General features: G+C 42.9%; 1 protein-coding gene across 1 annotated transcript in view; it reads right to left on the bottom strand.

The window, feature by feature from the left end:
* The window catches only part of prex2 (phosphatidylinositol-3,4,5-trisphosphate-dependent Rac exchange factor 2), a 130443-nt gene that overhangs the window by 51532 nt on the left and 61253 nt on the right, over positions 1 to 17658 (bottom strand). Inside the window, exons 18-25 of the mRNA XM_033638992.2 lie at positions 16250 to 16398; positions 16068 to 16153; positions 13458 to 13594; positions 9998 to 10115; positions 9192 to 9376; positions 6030 to 6191; positions 2776 to 2998; positions 2470 to 2677 (exon numbers count right to left, since the gene is read on the bottom strand). Of these exons, the coding sequence (XP_033494883.1) occupies positions 2470 to 2677; positions 2776 to 2998; positions 6030 to 6191; positions 9192 to 9376; positions 9998 to 10115; positions 13458 to 13594; positions 16068 to 16153; positions 16250 to 16398 (1268 nt within the window). The remainder of the gene's footprint in view (positions 1 to 2469; positions 2678 to 2775; positions 2999 to 6029; positions 6192 to 9191; positions 9377 to 9997; positions 10116 to 13457; positions 13595 to 16067; positions 16154 to 16249; positions 16399 to 17658) is intronic.

The raw sequence follows: 17658 nt of genomic DNA, 5'->3' as shown, positions 1-17658 counted from the left end.
GAATCAGCCAAGAAATTACGTAACATCACTCTATATCCAGTTGTTTTCTTTTCCTAAATTACTTGCGGATATTTCTAATCTCTGAACAATGTGGCGTAGACTTTCTCTCTTGACTTTAGGTTGGGAACTAGGTGGGAGGTTGTATTTGACGTCAAGCACAAAGGCGCTCTCATAAATATGGTCAGTTCAGTTCATTATTGTGTCATTATGAAGTCGTGCTGTCAAAGTTAGAGAGAGAGACACAAGGAGTGAGGAATGTCTGCGTCTATGTGTGCAGACGGGTGTGTGGAAAGCATGAGACAGAGGAACTGAGACAGAAAAAAAGAGTCACAGGCATAAAGGAGAGCTAGGAGAGAAATGGTGGGGTGTGTGTGTGTGTGTGTAGTCGTGACCCCAGGCCAGTCAGCAAACAGGTTAATATGCAAACTAATCTAATGAAGCGCTTAGGAGGGTTGAACACACCCACAGAGGTCAGCGCGATGCTTCCAGACTGCAGCTACTGGCAACACAACCCATATTAGTTCCACTCCTGTGAAACACTCATGCCCGGCCCCACAGCCCACTCTTAACAAGCTCCTGAAGTGTGCATGTGTGTGTGCGTCTGCATGTTGAAACAGATAGCGGATGGTAAAGGTCATTATCCCCTCGCCAGCCGCGTCTCGGTCCATTTGAACGCGCGTGAAAACAACTCTACTAATTGGCACTGACAGGAGCATGACAAAATTTGTCCAGACTCAGTCATTAAGAGCCCTGCTGTGGACTCCACTCATTCTTACCACGGCTAGGTGACAGCTCCGCTCCATCTAGCGACTTTTAATGTCATTCTCCGAACGCTGCCGCCTTGGCTGAGGAGACTTTTAATGACTGCATCAATCTAATGATCTGAAGATTCATAACACATAAGTCAGCTGTCCACCAATAATTACCAGCTACTGCAGGGCAAATCTGAAAGTTTCTTTTTATGGACATTTATTTAGGAATAAGAGCTTTCACAGACATAAGTGTGCTTGTGTTTTTCTGTATCAGTGGTCTATTGTTGATGAATGGCATTTCCAGAGGGCACCTGGACTAATGACACACCCTTTACGTCATTGAAATTGTATTTCCTGTTTGGGGGTGGGGGAAGTCAAACGGGAGCAGTGTTTCCCATTTCCTTTCCGAAGCCTCGTGTGCCTCCAAACAATGAACCCGGTGACCGTGCTGAACATAGAGTGGCCAGCCAGGAAACACTAATCTAATACACACACACACACACATCATATCAGGTTTAAAATCCAGAACATAAATGAAGCATGGGCATACCTTTGTGCACCGACTGTGCAGACATATGGTTGAGAAAAGCACCAAACTGACTTGATTGTTCTGGTTTTCCTTTACTCGTTTCTCTCTCACACACACAGCACACCGACAGCACACACACAGGTGTCGGAGTAATGACCGAAATGTATGCCCGTCAAGCACCAGATGCATGCAGCGCATTGACCAAGCGGGCTGCTGAAGTTACAGTGTGTTATATGAGGCAATCTGGTTTCAAAAGACATTTCAAATCAAGTGGAACAGAATCAGCAGGAAGATATCTCTTTCCATCATAAACAAAAAGAGATTTGAAGGGTTTCAATAAATATCAATTTCACCCTTTGTTTTGCATCTTAATGAAATACGGAAAGGAAATATGTAAGGAAATATGTTAGAATAGAATAATCTTAAACCCAAGCCCACTTAAAGGGCACCTTCTGTGCTTTTCCTTATTTCCTGTCATACATTTTACAGCGTCGAATGTTGGCCAAAGGTTCAATGAGGTATTTAAAAGTGATCTCTGGGAGCAAAAAACCTCAGGTGTCAGATTGTCCGCATGCTACTACAAGTGTTTAGATTACGTAGCCTACACTGCTATATGTAACTACATGCAAACGTCAGGGGAACATGTAATCTTGCTTGTTAATGTTGTTCATGTCTCCTCAGTTTTGGATCATATATTCCTGTTGCAACATGTCTGGTTGCGAAGATTTTGATTCAGAGGCATTAATTTGTGATTTTTCCAGTAGAAAGTGATGCTACAATCCATTACAGTCATTCCCCTGGCTGTAATGACAGTGGAAAGCTGCATAAGATCTGGAAATGCTGACATATCAGAGCAGGAGGGGAGCTTAAAGAGACAGGCACTAAAACGAAGCATCTTAGGCAGAGGGTGAATTCAGGTGTTCCAGCACAGATAGTATGAGGAAAATAATGTTTTTTGATCATTAAAGCATGTAAACATGTTCTAGTAGAAACCCAAAAATACAAGTATGAACCTGAAAATGAACAGAGTAAGTTGAGAATAATAAAACACTGTGCTTCACATGGGAATGATTTGCAGGGACTTGTCCAAATGAGAAACAAGTAAACATGTGTAATTTGACCACTTGAATCTCTACATTCAGAAACAGATGTTGTATATACTGTAAGTATGTACGTATAGGCACTCACTCGTGAATATGAGCACCGTGTGTCTCCATCTCCTTGACAACCACAGTGAGTTTGTAGAGGAGTTTCTGGTAAGCATCCAAGGTGAGAAGGTCTTCCTCTCTGAGCAGGAAGCGAAGGCCGTGACCCTCTGTCCTGCCCAGGCTGTGACCTGACGGCGCGGCCATAGTGGTGATCGTGTGCTGGGCATGAACCATGGGGTTTATCTTACCTAATGAAACACAAACATGCCAGGAAAAAAAGGAAAATCAGCCATTTGAAAGCAGATTTAGATGAATATGCATCACTGTGCAAGTGTTCCTTAGTCACCCTGCTCAGCACTGCTGCGCCCTCCCTTTTCCAGCGTGTTCTTCCTGTTGTCCAGCTGCACACCAAAGGCACTACCCAGAGAGGTGGTGGTCTTTGGGTAGGACACCTCCATGACATTGATATGACAGTTTGTAGGGCAGAAGTCGCTGCTGTGGAGCGGGGACACCTTGGCTTTAGCCTGCTTGAAGGTGGGCCACGCTCTGTTCTTCAGTACCCGAGCAAACTGTAGGAAAAAAAAAGATGCATGAGGTTTAGAGATCAAATATGCTTTCTTTGATGTGGTTGGTAAAGTGAAAAGATGATTAGGTAGAAATATGGGTAGAGATTTTGCACTGTAACTTCACTCAGAGCAGAGAATGCAATCCTATGATGCTACTGGCTGATAGGTTTACAATCAATAGTTATCAAAAGTAGGGAATAAGAGTTGACATTTTTAGAACAGCCAGGCTTCAAAAGTCTTCGCATTATATGGCTGATGTGTAACCTCACCAGCACAAGACTATAAGGCTTCATGTGAAACACACTAGAGAATAACTGTCAGCTTAATGTCCTGCTTTGTTTTACATATATGACAGATGGCACTGGAAGAAAAGCATAAATATCCATTAATGTACATTTCCCGCATTCCTCCTTTTTTATGTGGCAGCTCAAATATTCAACCAAAATCAAAGATCCAAGACAGACACAGAACGTCGTCATTGCTCAAACATGTGAAGAAGTGCAGACTCAGACTTGGCCGTTTATCATTTAAATTGATATGAATTGACTCAAACTGGTGTATAGCACATATCATCATGCTGTAAGATTATATGACAAATGATTTTATTATCTTCAACGACCTCCAGAATGTGAGTTCATGTTTCACAGAAAAATACGTTGCTTCAAATAACGTAAATATTCTTTTCAGATAAGAGCATGCATGGTGTTATACAAGAACTTGTGCAGAATTTGTAACTCCACCCAACCCTGCTGTGGAAGGAAACTTCCTGAACGTGCCATCAGATAGCATCTCTGTGTAAAGACACAATACACAAGGAGCCTGAAAGACTGCTTGGGTCCAGTTGAGCTGATGCAGAATATCACAAACACATTTTTTCTTTGCAACATTTGGTTGCACTTTCCTTGAACCCTCCATCACAGGGCCTGTGTCCTGTCTTAAATGTTACACAGCAGATGGTATAAGCCGCTGGATCGGTTCTTAGCAACTTGGGCTGTCAAGCAACATAAGCATAACATAATGTATATGTCAGCGGAGGAACTTAACCCAAACATGTCTTCCCCGGTTATCTCAGATAGCTGGAGTATGGAGCTCCTGCTTCAAGTGAGATGATACACTCCAGATGGGCCACAAGCTGACCTTCTCCTGAGACTGAAGAGTCTGACCGCATCTCGTCTGCCTTTGCGGACTCTTATTTCCAGGCCTCAGGTTAACATCTTCCCTTATATCACTCTCTCTTCTATCTTTCTGCCTCTTTATGGCCTCTTTCATCCTTTCCTCTCTCTCAGTTCTTGCTCCTTTTCTCATTTCTCCACTTTAGCACCCCCCCTCCTTTCTCTCTAGGGGTCTGAGAAGGAATGCTCCAGTGCAGGAGGCGATCTTACACAACAAAAGTCCTGGCTGTGGCTGTGCATGGCTATTTATAAGTGACTGGTAATTAATCCAAGGCCTGCTCTAATGTTGAGTCAGATCTTTTTCCTTTTTACCCTCTCACGCACATTTGCAGGCATTGGGATGTTTGGCCTATAGACACATGCTTACAGATGTGAATGATGTGATGAAAACACTTTGGCTCTCTTAACATCCAGCTGTAACCTAATTACAAACAAAGCACCGGATATATACGTATTGCACACACATTCACAAAGTAATCAATGACAAGTTTGCAAGTCAGTGACAGACATCTTGGCTAAATGCTTCACTCTCAGGTCAGTGAGATCGTGTTGCATTTTAGCAAAGGAGTCTTTAGACAATTGAACAATATGTTAACTATTATCAGTTTAAAACTGAGCATAGCGTTAGCTCAAGCAGGACATGATGTCAAACTCAGCTCACATCCCAGCTACATCAGCTGATCTCAAACAGCCCAATCAACTGCTTTGCAACCCACCTCCTTTTCATGTTGTGTCTGACTTATCAATGTCATTTCTGTTTGTCATTGATGCTGCTCTGTTCTGTTCCCAGGGGGGTCTTTGCTTTTCATGTAGGTGCATGGAAGGGCAGGGAGGCGTGCTCTCTCTGCCTCAGGCTTTCCTCGTTTGCACATGGAAGGGCAGAGAGGCCCCAGAAGAGAGCCATACTGCCAAATATCATACTGCAACTGGAAATAAGGTTTTCTTTGACAAAGTGTTCCTGACGTATACTTAAATACAAATAAATATAAATAAACACAAAAAAAATATTAAAAATTCACATTAATAATGCAACAGCTACAGCAAATTAAATTTTGAGTTGGGTATAACAATCGTCTCTCTAGCTCAGAAACTCAGCTCCCAGACATTTCTCCCTTATCTGTTTGAGAGACAATGAGATCATCACTACAGTAAGAAACGTGGTCCACCTTAACAGTACACCTTAAGGGGGGCTAACATTGCTCGCTAACTTCACTTTACTAACCTACTTCACTTTCACCAGTAGATAGCAAGCAAGACATGGGAACTTGGCTTGGGTCTTGAGGAGTTGTAGCATTTATTCACTGACAAAGAGCCTGAACTGTTCACACACTGCACTGCTACGTTTAACTGCATGTTCTCTGCTCCGGTCGCTGCAGCCCCACTGTCACGCATCACCGTCACACACATGCTCTCTGTGTCTCTTGACCACACATTTACAATCGTTACCCACACAATCTGACACCAGAATGAAGCACCAAAATCTGCATTGTGATTCAATTCGGTGCGTAGCAGTCATATAGGAGCTGGTACCACACTGGCCCTGGGTTTGGTACCCAACCCTAAATGGAGGTCGCTATAAAAGTTCTATCATGGTGCATCTATGCTGAATCGGTTCAGCAGGATTTCCACTTTTTCTTTTAGGACAAGAACCACAGTGTGGAACCACAGAGAAAACTATGTAAAAGTGGCATTTCTACACCAGCTGCATCCTGTCTGTGTCTATTATTGTCAGTCTGCAGAGAATTACAGAAGACAGAGTCCATTTTCATGCTTCCAAGCTGTGTAAAAATATACAAATGCAGCTCATAGTGGAGACAATTATCATTCAGAGGAGAGAGACTGATGAAGGGCCTCTTCGTTACCTTTCTGTAGTTGGTGATACGCCGGTTGATGTGCTCCACCCTCTCACCACACATGGCGCTGAAGCGTACCTGCAGCTCCTCTGGGATCACATCACAGCTGGAGCTCAACCTGCCACACATCTGCACCAGTGTGTCATCATTACGCGCCAGTGCCTCCAGGATCTGGTCAGAGAAAGGGCAAACAAAGGCAGGGATGATTAACTGATATACAAATGTATATACAAAAAATCCCTTTTGGAACAACTAATGGGATGTTAATAAACGACAGAGCTTTTCTTTAAATTGGAAAACAAAATAGAAATTGGCTGGAGGGCTGATTCCTCTATAGCATTTCATGAGCGGTTAAAGCGCTATCTGAAATTTCCATGTGCTATTCATAAGTCCTCGGAGATAAACCCAGATTGTGCTACATATGCTGTACGTATGTAGACTCTGACTTTCTAGATCAGAGATTAGATATGGAGGAGGAAGAGAGACACAAATCTCTGAGCTGTCTTAATGAGATGCCCAGTGGAGGAGAGAGAAAAGCAGGGGAGGAAATGTAACAGCAGGAAGAGACTGCAGCACAAGAAAGCCCATGCGCCCCGACAGCGTTCGCAATATTAAAATTCAACATCACACACATATCTCAGAGGACATCTGGGGCAGATGTTTATAATAATACTAAAATTACTTTCACTTTGGGGGAATGGGAAACAAGTTATAGTCGGAGGGGATATGGCACGTTTTTTTTCTGTGCATGTCACTGGGTTTTATTTAAGATGGTGCTTTTAAAGACTTTTAGGACACAAGGGCTGTAAATCTCAACCAGTTTAAGACATGAACCCAACTTGTGATCTCTGCTAATTTACCACTATGAAGAAAGATGTTGTTCATCATGACGTTTGGCAGCAAGATGATGCAAAATCCTCTTTTATTTCCCACACCAGCATGTGTGCATCTACAGTGTGTCTGAGCGAATCTTCTTTCCTGCGCGTATCTTAAATCAATAATGATCATTCTGTAAACATTGCCTCTGGGATGTAAAAAGCATGCACTTAACACAGCTGGGAACTAACATGGCTAAAATAATGCTGTCAGTTATAACTAGCATCAAGCCTTTCAATCTACACAGCGGGAGAGCTGTTGGCTGTATCCGGCTGTACTCAAGTATTCAAATACAAACTTAAGGAAAAATGCCATGACAAAGCTCCTCTAAATTATCAGTCAGAATCCGACTGATTGCAAATTCTACAGAGATTTCATTTCCTTCCAAACAGCAAGAACAAACAGAATCGATGACTTGTCATAACAATTTTGCAGCTCATCTCCTGCTACTCTGCAGCCTGGTGTGAGACAGAAGCCTAGTCATGGTTTGTTTACATCTTTATTGTTCTCCCTCATCAAGCTCAGCTCAGCTCTGAGGTGATAAACCCCAACAGCGCTATTCATCACCTAAAAGGTAATAAAACTTTCACGCTCTCCTTCTCCTCTCTCTCTTTCTTTCTCTCTCTGTCATACGCAGCCATTTAGGATTATAACAGTTAGCTTAATGATAAAAGTAATTGCCATTAATTGAACTAGACATTCCTCTGGGGCTGGGCAGGGCTGGATTAACCACAGGGGCAAAAATGAACTGTGGGCCTTAGCTGATCCCCCTGGTCCTCCAACTTTCTGTGAACTGTGTGTGTATCTGTACTCATCATATGCAGTGCATACAGTTCATGGCAGCTTGATTATACTTCTCAGAGAGCCCAAAAAATCCACTTGTGCTCCTCCTGCTGGAATATATTTAGGAATATGCTCCATTTAAGCATAATATCAAGTTGAATTATAAAAGTGTTAAAACTAGATTTTGATGCAGAGCCCTTACACAAGACCGTGCAACATATTTCAGTAGAAGTGCAAATAGGTTGTGCAAACAGTTGCTCCAAAGTAAATTTGAGGCCTAGTTGGTCATTTACCCTGGGCTCCAACCAGGAACCTTCTTACTGGGAGGCGACTGCACCACCGTGTCGCAGTGATGGTACACTACCATTAATTCTGACATCAAAAACTAGGGATGGGCATCGAGAACTGGTGCAAAATTGGTACCAGTTCTTGACCTTGCAGTACCAAAATACTGATAAACTCCTGGACAAACTTTGCTGCCAATGGTTTTTACATAACATTAACTTATTCTTAAAGTTACTTTTTTCCCAAATTCCTAACATCGCCTAACAATAGCAAAGCTGCCACTGTCAAACAATTACATTTGATGCTACGTTAACTGCATGTCTACATTCTGTGCTCTACAGTCAATGCTGAGCTGACAGGAAATTTAATGAAAATGCAGCTCAATTCAATATATATGTTAAAATGTATTTGCATGTACAGGGTTACACCAGCAACCTCATAAACACTTACAAATACAACACTCTATACATCTGCAGCAGTGCAGTATGTGTGACTGCCTCGGCAAAGTGATGGCCAGTGTTGGGGAAGCTACTATCTCCAGAGAAATGTAGCAAGCTAAGAGAAAATGGCAAAAGAAGACTGCTACTTGCAAAGCCACTTTTATTTTTGGACTTCCACAATATCTCAGTGATAAGAAAAACAGTTTTTTGTTTTGAAGACTTTGTGACATTTGAACATGTCCTCCAATAACATGACATCATCTGTAGGCCTACTGCTCACGTTTTTTTTTATCTCTCCTCTTCCTACTTGATGCATTTCTCTGTCTTGACCTCTTTCAGTAGGCAATCTGGCTCTATCAGTAATTCAAAAGCAGAATTCCAAAATATACTTTTCTTTCAATAAACTATAATTAATAAAAGACAGTGCTATAAACAATAAAAATAACAGACCTAAATGAAAACTTTTCTTTGTTTGGGACATTAGAACGTAAACATCTTTCTCCTCTCTTCCTACTTAATACTGTTATTCGTCTCTCAGTTCTTTTCTTGGCCTTGTTGTGTCTATTCTTCTAGTGTCCACTGCAGATCCACTAAATATATACAGTCCATGGGCAAGACACATGAGAGATGCATCAAGAAGTACAATGTAGCCAATCAGAGGCAGAGTAGGGCAGGTCTTGACAAGAAAAGCCAATAGCGAAGCAGCACACAGAATAAACTCAAGGATTAGTATGTGATGTCATGTTTTTATAAATGATACCCATCCTATTTTAAACAGACAGTATACCTTAGCAGTGAGGCTGAAGAATCCCTTGGGTTCCACCATCTTTTCCAGCACATGACACTTGATGCCAGCTGTGCTGTCATACTCGTACATCACTCCGTACTCCAGGTGGACGTTGTCTACTGTCAGACTCACATGGTCCTTCTTCCCGTCGATGATGGCTATTGTGTTGAACTTGTCCATCACTTCTGCGATTGTGGAAGAAAGAAGAGACAGTGTTGAAACAGATCTCATGCACAAATCACAAAAATCATGTGCTGTGATAAACAAAGAATCCCTATCTTTACCACATGAAGTGTTTACATCATCGCACACTCTGGAGGTCTGTAGGCGGGAGGACTGTAGGAGGTCTCTGACCACCAAATCTGCAGTTCATTTCAGAGGAAGACCCTCTGCACATGGCTTCCCTCCACAACCCTCCTCAAATGATGAGCAATTCCAAGAGCATTAAGTTAACCGGCCCTATGTTAAGGCTATGACTTAATATGGCAATAAATCCTGCTCCGGAGCTGTTTGCTGCGAGGGGAATAGCTTTCCTGTTTAACTTTATCATTGGGATCCATAAATTGTAGGAGGGAATTAACACTTGATGAGCCAGAGGAGGCGGCTGTTCTCAGACTAACACACTCCAGATGAGCCTCTGCAGAGCCCCGTCTGACTTGTTAACTGCAAAGAACGACAGACTTGTGTTCCCGCGAACAAGCCTGCGTTACATCCACAGACACCTTGAGCGGGATATGTTTTCCCAGATTCTCGTGTAGTTTCTTGTGAATGTGTGCGTGTGGGTGTGTTTGTGTGTGTGTGGTCACCTTCTACTTTACACTCGAAGCCGTCTCCATTCTCCTCAGGGGTTGGTTTCTGGTTTGTTTTCTGGTTGTCCTCCTGGGCGCTCTCACTGTTGTTGTACACCCACTTAATAGTGTCTTGCTGCATAGGATCACAATAAAGGAATTTATTTAGTGAAAATGTTATTGCATCATTAATAATATGAAACGTTTTGTCTCTTCATACCTTAAACTTATATTGATCTGTAAAATGTCTGTGTGTTTTTGCTCAAGATTAAATTGACTGGAAACATTACAGTTGCTCATGCACACAACTGTCAGCATCAGTCTATTGTAGCATCCCTTGTGGTCAACAGGTGGCATTTCTATTACTAGGAAGATGGGAGATGAGGAAAAACAAAACTCTGAACACACAGAGGTCTGGTGTGTGTGTGTACACAAGCTGAGGTTTGGGTTTCATGCAGCATGTTGAGCTGATTCTGCCCCAATATGGTGTACAGCGTCACAGTTGGGTTGGCAGAGCACACAGTGAAAAGCCTTCACAAACATATGGAAACATGGTGCTTGGTGAGACCGCAAATGCAAACCCACGCCAATCTCATCAACCCACTCCAGTGTGCCACACAGCTCTGTGTGTGCATCTGTGTATCTGTCTGTTCTCTCATCTACACAGCGAGACCCACAGTCGGGTTTCTGCCAAGGCTACATGCTGTGCCTGCCTACTGGTCTGTGGTCTTCTAGTGCGCACACACACACATAGAAAGAGACAGAGAGGGAGAGGGCGGTTCCTCTGCGTCCATACTTGATGTAAACCAGATCTCCAGTAGTGTTGGAACCCTGAAGTGCTTCATTAAGCCTGAGATCCCAGTGGGGCTCAATTATAGTGACACACTACACTGACTCACAACATACACACACACCCTTGGGTTTCTATTTTCACACAGTTTCCCCACCTTCAACAGGTGGACTGAGCTTGCTGTCAACCACTCTTTGGGAGAAAAAAAACATGGCTATGATTGTCCCTCTCCCGCCCTCCCTCCGTCCCTCCCTCCAGGGATCTCACCCACCCTGAGCTCCAGCCACAATCAGATCCTTTCCCACCTCTCTGTGCAGCCTGCCAGTCTCCCACAGCAGGCCCACCACTGTGAGCCAGAGGTCAGCGCTGGAGAAGCCAAAACTACTATTATTTCTGAGTAATGACCCAAGAGAAGGAAAGAGGGAGTCAGAGAAAGAGAGAGAGAGAGGGAGAGATATGAAGGTAAACGGGAGCTAGGAGGTCTGTCTGCTATGTTTTTTTCTCACGGTCAATTAGTGCTTGTTTCCCGTCTTTTCAGCTACTTTTGTTCCTTCTGCTGTTTTATGATCTCCCACACTTCTCCTCCTTGTAGTTTTATTACATAATTATCAGCTCAATCAACAGGCAGTTCAAATTATCTCAACTTTCTACCAGTGAGGTCATGGGAAATCAAAGTGTGACCTCCAAATCAAACATTATTACAGAAAAGAATCCGTCTTTTCTTTGGGGAATAGATCTTGATAGTGCTCACAGATATTTTTAATTTCATTGTGTACATGTATGAGCCTTTTTACTGGAGCTGCCCCCCACCAAGAATTTTCATAGTCCACCAATAGTCGTTGACTTCTCCCCCAAATGTTTACAATATTATTTAATTATTAAGTTATATATTCTGGGTGGGGCAACACAATGGTTTGAGTTGAAGGTGTGAGAAAGAATAGTATCAGTAACATTGTTAACACTGTGCTACATTACAGAGAAATACAAAACTGTACTAATGAACCTTCATTAATATAGGCCTATATTTTATCTACAAGTGCACGTCACACACTGAGCGAGCCGCCTGTTAATGACGCTGTGGGCTAATGGGCATGTAGCTACTTCCATGTTTCAGATGATACGTCATGTTTGTAGTCGACCAATGAAGATGAGTTTACATATCACCTTGGGTTCATCCTTCACCTTCTCAAAATGATCCCACACTTTGGATTTCCTGCCCGACATGTTATTAACTAGCCTGTGGAATAACCGCAGGTACCAGCCCTGGAAATTAACCTGACTCCTCTCTGAGGGCTGAGCGTGGCCTCTTCCTGTGTCTGTTCTTTCAAATTAAATTCCAGCATGGTCCAGTCATATAGGTTTTGATTTATTTTGATGAGGCACAGCTCCTAATAGAGTTTAACATTTTGTTTTTTTTTCTGCAACTAAGCGACCAGTTAAATCTTGCAGACTAATGACATTTCTGGTTGGCTGACATTTGGTCGACTATTATGGAGTAGCCCTACTGTTTACACCTGGTATTTTCAAGTGTCTTGGGTGATCTGATCACAAGTGGACAGCTCTAAGGCCCTCTTTACACCTGGCATTCTTCACATGCATCTTGAGCGACCACTTCTGATCTCACTTCCAGCTGTTATATGCAAATAAACATGCCAATCATTTCCGCTGTTTTTTTCTGGCAGGAGGTTTGTCATTCTACAAGCCAACTTAGAGTGTTTATGATTTAAAATGAGTAAAATATTATTTAATTGGGTCTCTCTCTCTCTATCTGTTTGTTTATCATGAGCCAAGCACCATGGGGAGACTCCGGTAGTGTGAGCTCCATGCCTGGGACAGCTGGTAAGAGTTCGCCCAGCTACAAACAAACATTGGCAGGGCTAACTGTTAGCATCGCACAGCTAACATTACCCAACGGTTATCTATTTATTTATTTTTAGATATTTATGGGGCCTTTTGCCTTCTTTTGATAGGACAGATACAGTGTGAGGTGGGAAGAGTGAGGGGGGATAACATGCAGCAAGGGGCCATGGGTTGGAATCGAACCTGTGGCCACAACCTTTGTACATGAGGCACCTGCTCTACCAGGTGAGCTAGTGGGTGCCCTGCCAAATGGTTATCAATGGGTGTAAAGACAGAACCGAGCTGTTTCACTGCTGGTGTGAGTTTGTTGGGACCATTTAACAGTTGCTGCTGTTGTGTTAGCTCGTGCTAACCAGGCAAACGTGTAACTGACCGCTCGCCAGGAGTAGAGTGTCTCCAGAGATGGTCCTTTAGCTCTGCTTCTATGCAACTGCACTAACAATTTTTTTCTTATCCAGTGGGTAGTCAGAAAAGCAAAGTCATCAGCTGAGTAGGCGGTCTTTTGATGTGGCCCGGGACACATTAGCATTCACGATGCTGAAAGAACGTGGCCACATTTGGCCCAGACCACCTCTGAATGTGGTGTGAACAATCGGATCTCAAAATACATTAAAGACACATTTGGTGCATTCACACCTGTACTTAAAGCTGCCCACTTGTGATCCGATCATCCAGGCTGCATTTAGGATTTTAACACCAGGTGTAAACAGGGCCTATGATACCCTAAATACTGGGTAAATGCTTTCCCTCTAAAATAAAACTTCTGCCAAACTGCAGTAGTTAGGTTTATTCCCTTTTTCCCCGTCCCTTCTTCTCTTCCCGTCTCACCTGTGTGGGTCGTCGATACTTCCTGCACGCAGTGACATGAGCGATGACGCTGGCATGGCTCTCCTTGCTCACATTGATGCCGTTCACCTTGATGATGCACTGGCCTGGGTGGAGACCGGCGATGGCTGCCACTGTGCCTGGCGTGAGACAAGCAACCCCAAAAAAGGACGCGTCAAGGGCAATAAGTACTGCACGTTATCATGCAGGTGAAAGCTGCATCAGGTTGAAAACAAACACCGACACATCCCCCCCACCTCAAAAAATAACTGTCACATCTTCCACATCCTGTACACAAAATTAGGCTGAACAACATTCCTTTTTCTTCTTTGTATTTACAATGTTGCTTCCTGTTTTGGCAGCTCAGGAGGAGTGTGAGAGCGAGCGTGGAGAGGAGGGAAATTGTTTATCTGGGCTAGACGAGGGCCTCTCTGAGGGATGTGATTCAGACCATACTGTAAGAGATCTTCAAGGTTTACAGCTATCAGGGGGAAGAGCAAGGCAGACTAAATATTCCTCCCACTTGTTTGTATAGCTCCTTAAACACACATCATGCATAACTCACATCGCAATATACAGGATATGTACTCCTCACAGCAAGTATTGCAAGAATGAAATTACTGAGCTCTCATTTCTGTACTGCTTTAACTGTGGTGAGAAAATATATCAACAGGCAGGTCTACTTAATAACAGAGCAGCAACATAACAACAGGGCCAATAAGATAGAGAGTCAGACTGCAAGGATGTGAACAAGTGTGGTACGAGATACAGCACTCTAACATCCATATTATTGAGGCTGCATCTGTGCACGTGTGTGTATGTGAAACTGTTTTTGCTTTCCCATCACAGACTGATAAAATGAAATAATAAAAAGCTATGTTTGTTACATTCCCTGTTCCAGGTAGGTGCATCTTGGGACAATGATGTGGTAAACAGAGTGTGTTTTGAAGTGTTGCTAATTAGCACTAATGTGGGCATGACTGGCTTGGCTAGAATTGGACCACGAGCTAAACATTAATTCCATCCTTTTAAAGGATTATTTTACCCCCCCAATGACCATTTGGATATCAATTACTCAATCTGTGTTGCGCTGAATTCCGGAAGAAAGCTTTGTTTTTCTCGCATGGCTCCATGAAGAATATTTAACACCAGCAAAACTATATGAAAACATCCGTCTACAAACTCGCACACAACTCGTGCTGTATAATCCAAGTCTCATTTATCCAGTCGTATGCTCAGTTCTTCCCAAACACATGCATTTTTACAAAAACCTAAAACTATTTAATACTGAACTAAAAGTAAATCTTATTCATGTTCTCTTCAAAGCCAGACTACATTGACAAAAACAGTAATTTGTGTTCCCTGAAAATGGGAGCCGCTGGCCTACCACTTCCTTGATAGGTTGTTTGTTTGTGTTATTGTGTGACTTTGCTAGATCTGAACAAACACTTTAAAACACCAAAGTCACACAATGGCACAAACAAACTAAGTGATCGAGTCAGCGGTAGACCAGCAGCCCCCAAATTCAGCGTGGTAAAATTACTGTTTTTTGACAATAGAGTGTGGCTTTGAAGAGAACATAAATGTCACTTATAGTTCAGATACACCTCAGAAAGGGTTGTCTTTTTGGGAAGTGCTGAGCATACAACTGGATAAATTAGACTTAAATTATACTGCACAAGTTTTGTGAGAGTTTGTAAATGGATTTTTTGCTGTTGTTAAATGCAGTTGCCTATGACTTCAGTTTTTGGATTCTTTGTTCACCACAGAGGCACGCAAGAGACACAAAGTTTCCTACATTAATTCACTGTAACACAAGGTGAGTGACTGATACACAAGTGGTCATTTGGGGGGTAAGGTAATCTTTTAACCAGTTTCTCTTTGTCTCACCCCTTCTTGTGTCTCAGTTCCTTTGCCTTTAATTGTTATTACCTGCTCTGTTGACCTCAGACACCGGGAAACAGCAGCTGTGATGACAATCTGAGGAATTAGACACCTCCTACATCATCAGCTTTGTCTCGGGGGATCAGAGCATCTACTTAAACACACAGCAGGTTCCCAGGCAACCACATCATCAAGCCAACACATGCACACACACAGGCAAAGTCTCACACATACCCAGCACATTTCTACCCTGCCATCCCACTTAGATTGCTTAAGGAAAAAAACAGGATCCAATTCTCCTGAGAACAGCCAGACAAGGCCATGGATTGTTTTTTGATTGGACCCTATCTCGTACCAGCGCTGATAGCGGTGCTACTAAACACGCTGTGTTAGGACAAAAACAGGAACGCTGATCAAAAAATGCTTCTCCATCACACAGAGGCATGGGAGCGTTAAGAAAAATGTGAATAGGTACATGTAAATTATTGTAATGTGGAAAGAGACTGATAAAAAGCTAATTTTCAGTGTTGGCAGCAACATTAACCGACCAGCTGAGCCACATGGAGAGCAGGAGTGTGGAAAATTGGCCCCTTGTGGCCAAGTCATGCATACAGCAAAAGACTGGTGTGGCATCTGCTGACCAGCTGTGCCACAATACCAGGGAGGTGATGGGAGGCATTTTGCTGATGAAGCCAGACACCTCAAGCGGTAGAGGTGGCGATTTCTTACCTCTCCCAACAGCATGGACCACAGACGGACCGAAGCCACGAATCTGGAAACCTAATCCATCAGCTGAGTCGGGAATCTTCACTGTCCTGGGGACAAGAGGAGGGAAAACGACAAGATCTCTTTGATCGTATCTTTAGACGTATGCACACATTAACGCACATGCATATTCAAATCTGACTTACTCTCTTGGCTTGGTGCTCACCAGCACCCTGAGGGGTCCTCTGCTGTTAAAACACTGCCTAAGAAGAACTTCCACTTCGGAGAAAGGCCTGAGGAACACCAGGTCTCCATTTATGGCAAACAACTTCTTCCCCACCTCCAGGCCAGCCATCTTACAAGAGCATATAATAAAAGAGAAGAAAAAAAAAGGTATTGAGGTTAGGTTTTGATGCCACACAGAATCACAATGAAATGTTTGTCATTTTTAGCTTCAAGTTAACTTTGTTGGTATAAACACACCAACCTCCCAAAGGATTTCTATATATCACAAAGGAAAGCGCTCACACTCCCAGTCATAGGATAACTTTTATCTATGAGCATACAGCTGGATCCTGTTGTGGATTTCATCGTCCCAGCCTGAATATTTAAATGCAGACACATACAACGCCAGTCTCTATACAATCCAGACCCTTTCAGGCTTGTTCAGTGCTACTTCAGGGCTGGAGGGAATTATGGGTCGTGCGCTCAGATTGATCACATTTGCCCTCCAACTCCTCTGTCCCAGTTTCATCTTGCAGATCAAAGCGAAACACCAAAGGAGACCTCAAAAATATGGCGCCCTTTCATACGCTCTATTTCTGCATGAAAATGCCTCTAATGTTAGCATCCGTGTCCACCATCATAAAGCAGGTTAGAGGTTATGGTTTTTGTATAACTGATGACCGAACCACATTTTAACAACAAAAGGCTTCTGCTGAGTGGAGCTCATCTGCTATAAAGGCGTCACAGCTTTGCAGAGTAACTTCTGGGAAACAAAATCAAATGCAGCAGAATGATGTTAAATTACAAAAGGGACATGGTGAACCAGAGTCTGAACACTATAAAGCCAAAAACACCCTCAGATCTCGGGCCCTTATTTGTTACAACAGCGATTACATGGATTTGTACAGTAGGTAAATCCGCTCAGTGAGGACTCAGTTTCAGAAGGATTTTTAACAGTAGGATTTTGGAAATCAATTCGTTCAATAAACATGTACTGTATGACTGTGTGCATGAGCAGATTATGTGACAATGGGCCCCTGGGCACCGACATGTAAAAGGCCCCACCACCTCTCCTACATAGGAGCAAGACACACCGACTTTGTGCTGGCTTTGTTTCTTTTTGTTGTTGTTGTTTTGCGTCTCTTCTAGTTTCATCATCTTTTTGTAGTTTTATGTCTCTTTGAAGTCATTTTGTGTCTCTTAGGGGAATATTTGAGTCTTTATTGGTCATTTTGCTTCTCTTTGTAGTTGTTATGTGTCTCTTTGAGGTCATTTTTTGTCTCTTAGGGGAATATTTGTGTCATTTTGGTTGTTTTGCTTCTCTTTGTAGATGTTTTGTGTCTCTGTTGTTCCTTTGCATAATCTTTGTTGTTGTTGTATGCTTCTTTAA

Source organism: Epinephelus lanceolatus, chromosome 20 (assembly GCF_041903045.1).
Source record: "Epinephelus lanceolatus isolate andai-2023 chromosome 20, ASM4190304v1, whole genome shotgun sequence".
Lineage (NCBI taxonomy): Eukaryota > Metazoa > Chordata > Actinopteri > Perciformes > Serranidae > Epinephelus > Epinephelus lanceolatus.
This window is presented reverse-complemented; position numbering and strand designations above follow the sequence as displayed.